Below are 9037 nucleotides of genomic sequence, written 5' to 3' on the forward strand. Positions count from 1 at the left end.
AGTGTAAAACATCAGGTACAGAACTCCTGAGTGTACCTGCACTGTGCTGGAGATGGATCCTTTCTCATGATGTTAAGGGTTGCATTGCCTTATCATGTAAACCTGAAAGATGCTGGTGCATGTCATGCTGGCCCAGGATTCCAGCATACTCAATACCCAAACCCAAAGAAATCTGGGTAAAAAACAGCACTAAAGACCAAGAGATTGTCCTGGTATAAGCAAGTTTTCTGTTTCTTCCCACATACTTTGGCCTGTGGGAGTGCTATAAAATGAGGTGGAGTGATCTAGTTCTTAGATCTTGAAAATTGAGGTGGGTTTTTTTTTGATTGGTTTTATTGGTGTTGGTTTTTTGGGGGGGGTTGTTGGCTTTTTTCTCTCCTTTTTTTTTTTTTTTTTTTTTTTTTCATGACCTAGAGAAGCTGTTTCTTACAATGCTGACCTATTTTCTTTGCTTGAAGGTACCAATGGCTTAGGCATTGTCTCTCCTCCCCTGGCCCAGCAGGGAAGAGGCTGAGTGCATCAGGGTGAGCAGAGGGCTTAGACAGCAATGTCCCTGTGCTGGTGAGAGGGGAGCAAGATGGATTTTATTATTATGGTACAGTAAAAGAAGAGATAGATGTGAGTGGTGGTTGCTGTGCAGTAATTGTGGTTATGTGCCATAGGGTGTCCGGCAGTCCACAGGCACCGCGTGAGTTCAGTGTAGCAGTTTTGCATGAATTAAGAGAGGATATCACCAGGAGAGCTGATGGTTACATCTGTTCATAACACTCCCTGTGTGCCTGGTTTCAGGCTGTCCTCCCCTCCTGCTGCCTGGCACTCTGTGTCAGCCTCCAGCAGGCAGCACAGCCTCAGGCACTAATAAGCTATGAATGATCAGATCCTTGCTCTGCTCAGCATCCTTTGCTGCTTCCATTTCTGGGAGTTGGCAAGCATGTTTCAGGGATCCTCATCTTGTGCAGAAGGTGGGTGGCCCCCAAACTCCCAGTACCTGGTGAGAGCAGTGGTGTTGTGCACCTTGCTGTGCACCCTGAGGCTTAGACAGCAACTGAGCTGGTGGTGTGAGCAGCAAGCCAGCTAATGTTGTGTGTAAACACACAACCATCAATAGCACAGGAAAAGTGTTAGTGTTTTGTGTACACACTTCTAGCTTGAGTCAGCTGTAGACCAATGGAGCAGTGTCTTTTCAGAAATGTTAGTGAAAGCTTTAATTCATTAGTCTGTTAGCACTTCAAACTTAAGAGAAAAAAGAGCCTATTCTTTCTCAAGAACAGGGAAGTACTTTGGTTCTGTGTTGATGGAAAGCCTCTTGACAAGCCTTAATTTATAAGAAAATAAAAATTCCCAACAATCCCCTGAAGAGTCCAAGTTAGTATTGCATGTAATGAGGAAGGACTCAGGCACGACTGAAGGACAGGGCTGAACAGTTTCAGTGCCTCTTGTTATCTGGTGCACCTGGCATGGTTTGTGGGATCCACATGGTTTGTGCGTTTGTGTGACCAGTGTCCCAGCTGTGCCCTGAGGGGACAGACTTTCCTTTAGGTAAAACCTAAGAAACCAGAGTGGTTTCATTGTAGACTCAGCCCGGCAGGATGTATCACTTGTTTCTTTAAACCAACACGGTTTGTTTTGTTTTTTAATCCAGAGGATACAGAGTTACTCCTGGAGAGATGCATGGGTTTATCCCAGAAGTAACTTGCAACAAAGAAGACACGGGGCAGACTTCTCAGGGGGGCTCTGTGTGGGTCTCATGTCCTCCCACGGAGTCACCAGGAACCCTGACTTGTAAAGGAGCAATTTTTTGGTCAAAGCCTAATGCTTGTCAAAAATCTTTTGGTGTTATTGTATTGTATTGTGTTATTGCTTTGTTATTTCAGCAGTCAAGTTTGTACTAGCACAGAAATGACACCATTCTAAAAGCCCTCAGAGGTGGAGCAGAAAAGCAGCAGTTGCAAAGACACTTTTGTTTTTTAAAGATTTTTTTTTAAAGACTACCAAGAAAATTGTTTTCTGGCCTCCAGGAAGAAGATTTTGTAGCATCAGAAAACCAAAGATAAGAAACGGCAGGAAAGAAAACAGTCAGATGGTAAATGTGAAGTGACTTCCAGAGAAGACAATGACCCTGACAAACAGCAAAGAGAACTTGCAGCAAAGCAGAGAAAGAATTCAATAAATGTACAACTGATGAAGTTCAGAAGCTGAAATTTCAGGTAAGCTTCCTATGCTATATCAGTGTTATATTTATTAAGCAAGTTAAGGTCTGATTTAGGTACTGTCTCAGTTATGAGTAGCTGTATAACTTTAATAACTGAGAAACTATTCCCACCCGCACTGAATTTCAGCATCCTCATTTATTACTCCAAGGTTATATATTAACTTCCTAACTATTTGGACTTGACTTTAGAATTCTGGAGAGATCAGGTAAACTGGTATGAGCACTAAAAATCTGAACAGATGTACAAGAGTCTAATGAACCTCTAATTTGTCCACCGTTCTCTGGAGTCAGCCAGAGGAATTCAGCATAGTGATTTCTTACTCTAGAAAGCCAGAGTGAATGGAGAAACAATACAAGCTGAGAGATAAAAATATTTTTTGAAGATTAAAGCAGAAGAGAAAGTAGCCTAAGGTTGAATGACCTGCTACTGTAGATGCAAACACCACAATACTTGGAGAGTCAGCATTCAAGACATACTGAATTTTATATTTCCATGAAAAGTAACTGAAACCATAAGACCATCAGCTACAAAAAGATTACAGACATATAGGTCATGTCAATCATACTAATCGTGGAATCTGATCCTTTGGGGAGAGTTAAGCATCCAAGGAGTCTTGTTAGTGGGACTGCTTATGTACACATAGGAGAGCCAGCTCCTCTAAAATCAGTGCCAGCCCACAGAAGCTAGTGGGCATCCATATTCATATCACATGGATCATGCTTGCTGTGGTCAAGGATGTGAGATGGACATTCTGTCTGGGCATAATGTAAAAGAAGCTGTCATCACGACGACTGCATTATGAATTTTATTCCACTGGTTGTATCTTTAATTGTTAGGAACCTGGAATCACAGTCACATAATTGGATTTAAGGCACACAATGTACAAATATTTTTAAAATCGGTGTACAAAGTGGGCTGGATATACAGGCCATAAAAATGGAGTCCCAAAGATGAAGATACCATTAAAGTGCTAACAAGAAAAAGATATAGTTCATGACATGCATTAAAATAGCCTCATATTTTATTCCCATGGTTGCTAAAAAAACCCCAAAAATCATAGAAAAAAAGTTAAATCAATGCTTTGTCCAGCACTGACATCCACTGTGTGGGTTTGCTGTACCATGTCCTCTGAGGTTGCTGTGACAGAGTAGATGCCAGGAGAAACTTCAATGTAGATGTCTTTGGAAGGTTGTCTGGTCTTGGGGGGGAGTGGAGAGGGAAGTTTCATTACTGTTTTGCCATCCTAGATTTCCCACAAAAAAAAAAAAAAAAAAAAATTGGGTAAAACAATTACTTTTCAGCTGCTATTTTAATGTACTAGGATTTTTTTTAAAACATACAGGCAGCACAGACAAAACCATAAAAAAATCTCCATAAAAATTGCCATGCTTGAAAATATTTAATCTAATGTTTCCATCAATGGAAATGATCAACAAGCTGTAGTCTCTACCTCAGAAAATGGAAACTTACCAACGTAAATGGCTTTGAACATAAACCTGGAAAACACCTATACAATCAGGGTGCTCTCAATAATTTGTACAGTGGTGTGGGTTCCATATTTCTCATCTTTTATGGCTTAGAGAAAGATTTGATGAGGCTTTTAAAAATATTTAAAAAAAAAAAGTTTTCTTCTCCTCAAGGAGAAGTCCTCAAGGAGCAGAAGTCTTTCAGGGAGACTGTGTGAGAGCCAAGCATAACTGGCTGAGTAACTGCTGCATCCTTGCTGCATGCCTTTCCCCAGCACAGGGAATGTGTCAGGAGCACAAATAAGTTGAGATTTGAGAACTGCTGCCTTATTGTTGCTGATGAAATTCACAAGAGCCTAGAGATTAATCATAGTCTTTGATATTCTGCACCAGTTCAAAATGTAAAGTAGACTTTTAATTGGTTATGTTTGGTTCATAATTAACTGTGCAAGTCTCTGTATGCCCATTCTACTGCCCACCTGGACATACATTAGGATAGTGAATGCACTACTAGTTAATTTTCTGTGCCATCATGAACTCTTCACACCTGATCACAAGTTTTTACCACCTTGATGCAAAATGATAAAGAAATGCTATACCTCAATTTCAAAACAAAGTGTGTATAAACTTACACATTGCAGGCATGACTGATCTTGACTGGGTGTTACAGAGGCTTCAGTCCTCTGGAAAGAAAAAGATCCTGTGTTCTAATGATACAAGACAAAATGCAAATTCAACCCCCGAGGGGATGGTTTATGTCCATGAAATTTTCCCCTCCACAGAAGGACTGCTGTGATGCTGACTGGTGCCACTAGAAGTTGCTCTGCTGCCCCCCAGTGTAAGGCTCAGATCAGTCCTGGTGTTCATATGCCCAAGATGCCAACCCACATACATCAGTGTGTCACAGACACCAGATGGCTAACAACTGTCCCATGGTGAGGGAAGAAATAGCCTTTAATTAAAACTGAAACCAGTAACTTACCTCTTCTTCAGAGGACTCCAGCTCTCTGTGCCCTTCTTGCCTGCTGTGGTATCTGCAGATGTGTTTGATTTCATGCTCTTTGCATCTACAGGCTGCTGTGAAACCATAGTACACCTGGACAACAACAGAGACAGAATATTAGGTGCAGAAGCATCAAAGCCATGCTCTCAGCTACTGGAGATTTACAATTTGAAGGGGACCTGCACAGCTACAGACCTTCTGTATTCATTGGCTGGTTTGTTGTCATGTGAAGATGAAAATGGCATTAAATCAAGTGGAGAAACCCTCTGCTAAAATCTGTCCTGGTCTATGGGCACTGTCATGTAAAATGCTGATTGTGGTGATCAGGATAACACTGAAGCCTAACCATGTAACCTACCAGGATAACTAATGCCTCAAATTTCTTAATGAAGAAAAAGCTGGCATCACAGGCTAAGCTCTTGTCATGCAGTGAGCAAAACTGAAGTCTAATTTTTGCAGTTTTCCAGGTACATCACAGCCCTGACTCTGTGCACAGGATCAGGGGTAAAACCTCACCTCGCATTCCTTTGTGACTTGATTCATCAAATTCACAATTGAAGCAAAGGCTGCACTGAGACGTTCTGAATCTTCCTCCTGCAATTAAAGGCGTTTTTTTGTAACTCCCAATGTGGTGCTCGCTGCCCAGAGGTAGAAAGCGTCGGGGGATTAAATGGCAACCCCCTGGCAGTGCTGGGGGCTGGCACCCTGCCCCGCGGTGCTTGGTGTGAACGCAGCACCGCCCCTCTCCGCCCTCCCGCCGCGGTTGATCGGGAAGTGCCCTGGGCCGGTTCACCGTGGCTGGGACTGGATAAAGCGCGGGGGAAGTAACCGGGGAAAGCCAGAGCCTGTTTTACAGTGCCGGTAGCACCTTAAAGCACGCATACGGCCCGGCCCCACGCGAGATATACAGAGATACGTATAGATACACATACGTATACATACATACATACACACACACACACCGGGCTCCTATAGGGCACGAGCTGTCATGCCACCATTTCAGAACGCGGCTGCTCAGCGCTCCTTAGTTACATTGTTGCGTTTTTGGCAGCTCTGGCGCCCGCCGCCCACAGCACTGATCGGAAACGGCGCCGGGAGCCGTCCCGCCACCCCCCTAGCACCGACCGGGACCGAGGCCGGTTCCCTTCCCGCATCACCGACCGGGACCGAGGCCGGTTCCCTTCCCGCATCACTGACCGGGACCGAGGCCGGTTCCCTTCCCGGTGGCCGCCGCCGCCTCCGCCGCGCCCGCTCCAGCACGGCGCGCGCCAGCCCCGCTGTCCCGCCAGCGCGCGCACCCTCCATCCCGCCGCCGCCACGCGCCGTCAGATTGCGCACGCGCGGCCGCCCCGCCCGTCTCCGCTCAGACTCCGCCGCTGCCGTCAGGAGGCGCCACCGCCCCGCCTGCCCGCGCTGCGCAGCCGCCCCGCCCCGGGTGAGTGAGCACCGCCCCCGCCCCGCCCCGACGAACCCGGTGGCACCGGGAAGGGGTAGGGGGGGTCCGTTGTACTCTCACGGCACTGCTCCTGCAGGAGCCGGGCTCGGGTCCACACTAAATCTGCCGCGCCGGGCGGGGAAGGGGCGTCCGGACAGGCTGCCCGTCAGCTCCCTGCTGAGGCGCCGGGTCTGTGAGGCAGCGCGTGCGGCTCCACGGCCCTCACCGCCGGGAGGCAGCGCCAGGGAGAGGCTGGAGCAGCCTGGAGGGTGCTGAGCCCCGGCCCGAGCTTTGTCCCCTGGCCTCTGTAGTGGAAGGTGATACTCACTGGGTTTTGGTGTTATTTTTTTTATTATTATTATTTTTAATTTGTGAGGTACAAAACAGTAATTCCAGTAGGTAGCGATAGTGGCATTGGTAAGAGGGCAGGGCTCCTGCAGACTGTCACTGCCTCTGGGCTCTGAAGGAAAGCCCTTTCGCTGGGGTTAGTTCAAAGAAAACACAAGTGTTTTGGCCTACTGCAAGTAAGATCAGCTCAACAAGCAAAATTGCTCCATGGAAGCTCCTTCTGGCCCCCCACAGAGTGTGGGGCTGCAGCCACTGCTTGGAGATGACATGGTTGGAAAGTGACTGTGACTGCATGTGAATTAGAGCCCCTCTGTGGCTTTGCTAACCTTTCCACTGAGGTGACCTCAGTGACCCTAGGAAGGGCAAAATAAGCACAGAAACTTTAAGTGCAGCATGGCCAGGGTTAACAAGCAGGGCCTGATTTTTCACGTCCTTCATTCATGTTTCGGGCTCTTTGATAGCTGCAATTTGTATGGCAAACATGAAGAATAATCCTCTTCTAGTTTACATGTTGTTGTCTTCCAGCTGCTTAAACCAGAGTGCCAGCCAGGTCCTGTAATAAAGAAGCCCTTCACAGACTGCTTGTTCATTACAGTATATTGAAGGCCCTAATTCAGTATTCAAATATAACTTAACTTTAGGTTAGGCCTCCTGTAGTCAGGAGAAAACGTAAACAGTTTCCCGGTTGCTTGAGATCTGGGGCACCGAATTGCAACATAAATGAGGGAGAAAAATAATATTGATAAACACAATGTTAGTGTGTTTGAGATGTTTGTTTGATGAGCTGGAGAAGCATATAGATTAGACTGCTTCCAGCTTAGCTGGAAGCTGAACATCTTTCTTTGAGCATCATTCCTTGTTGTCATTGGTCTCCTGGAGAGGTGGAGGGGTTTGCCACATTGCTGCACTTGTGAAAGGTACTTAAGGTACTTGAAACAGCCCTCCCATGTTGTTTTTGTATTCATTTTATATTCCTGCCAGGTACTTGTAGCAGTAGTTTGTTGTTTGGGAGGCAGATTATTCCTTGTATGTTGAAATCTAAGCTCCCACCATTTTTTTTTTTTAATGTCTGGTGACACAGTACTCCTTTTGCAGCTGAGTAAATACATTTGTCCCAAGAAGGCTGACAGCTGAAATAGCTTTTGCTTTGAAAACACATTCACATCAGAATCCAGATCAGAGTTACCCTTAACTTCCTGTGCATTAACTCGTCAGAAATATAATGGAGGTATGTGAAATGCTGGATATTTACACCAGATTTTCTTGTCATGTGGGATGACAGACAGATCAGAATATCTAAAGACAGCATCAGGGGCCTTGAGTAAGCTGAAGGTGTCCCTGCCTTTGCAGGGGAGGGTAGGAACTAGATGATCTTTAAGGTCTCTTCCAACCCAAACCACTCTCTGATTCCGTGGTTCTCTTTTGTTGATGGGGAGGCAAAACCCAAGAAGAGTTTATCGTGAGTACTCAGTTTGGGGTTCAGAGAAGCAGACTTATGTAGGAAAGGTCTTAACCTGAGCACTGTGTTCCATTGCAGACAATGGAAGGAAAGTTGGCATGTGCTTAAAGTTCAAGAGGTGTGCAATGCTGGAATTTGTATTTCCAGTTTCAGAACACATGTTCTCTTTATTTTTCTTCTGTTCCTGTTATAATTTGGTTAATATATATAAATGCTTACATAATAATGAAATATTTCCGTGCCATAATTGTATTTTGCAATACTCTAGGTTCTGCTAACAGCTGCCATCCTGCCTCTTCAGTATGGCTTTGACACCAAATGTCTGGTGCAGGTTTCTCCTCTGTGGGACCGGCAGAAGCACACGGCTGGGCGTGCCAGGGAGTCGGTCCCTGCCCCGCTGACTGAGGCCTGGGTGGGGGATGTGTGCTTTACCCTGCTTTATCGCTTGTGCCATGCGGGGACCTTCCTTACCCTCTGGTGCGCTCGTTGCCCCACGTCCTGGGGTGCGGGGGCACGGACACGGATCGTGCCTCCGGGCGGGCACCCCCGGCTCCACTCTCCCGGGAGCAGAGCGTTACAAAATCGGTGTTGAGAGGGGGCTGGGGTTGAACCCAGGTACGCGGAATGAAATTCAGAGGCATGCCGCTGCCTCTCTCTCCCCTCCCTCTTTCTCCACAGGTACTGTTACTCCGAAGCTATGCCGGGGAGATCCACAACGCGGCCAAGTGCCCGTGTCCACCGCCCCGGGGCTGGCCCATCCCCGGCGCCCTGATTGAAACCATCTGCCCGGCTCCCGGGCGCAGGAAGCGTGCCGCTCGCTCTCCTCCTTCCTTCCTTCCTCCCTTCCTTTCTTTCCCGAAAGCGGCTCCGCGCGGAGAGCAGCCCAGCACTGCCAGTTTTTAAAATAAAAATTAAGCTGTATCGCTCCTCCAGGGTAGGGGGAGGAAGAAGCTTATCAGACGAGGGGCTCGGTTCATCTCTCCTCTGCCCATCGCAGCTTCTCGCTGGCCGGCCGGTCCTGCCAGGATCCGGGTTTGGGGGCGGGGGGTGGGGGGCGGCGCCCACCCCTCCGTGGGGCCGGGGCCGAGCGCTGCCGGCGAGAGCTGTGGCCCG

The 9037-nt window shown here is 47.2% G+C and overlaps 1 protein-coding gene across 1 annotated transcript; it reads right to left on the minus strand.

Annotated features, from left to right (window-relative positions):
• Nucleotides 1–3012: 3012 nt before the first annotated feature.
• Nucleotides 3013–5987, minus strand: AKIP1 (A-kinase interacting protein 1). The gene is made up of 5 exons (XM_030451312.1): nucleotides 5880–5987; nucleotides 5199–5276; nucleotides 4662–4775; nucleotides 4312–4362; nucleotides 3013–3456 (listed from the first exon to the last, which is right to left on the minus strand). The coding sequence occupies exons 1-5, from the start codon at nucleotides 5985–5987 to the stop codon at nucleotides 3268–3270; spliced, it is 540 nt and encodes a 179-aa protein (XP_030307172.1). The 3' UTR covers nucleotides 3013–3267.
• Between the last annotated feature and the right edge of the window lie 3050 nt (nucleotides 5988–9037).

This window comes from Calypte anna, chromosome 5, assembly GCF_003957555.1.
Source record: "Calypte anna isolate BGI_N300 chromosome 5, bCalAnn1_v1.p, whole genome shotgun sequence".
NCBI lineage: Eukaryota > Metazoa > Chordata > Aves > Apodiformes > Trochilidae > Calypte > Calypte anna.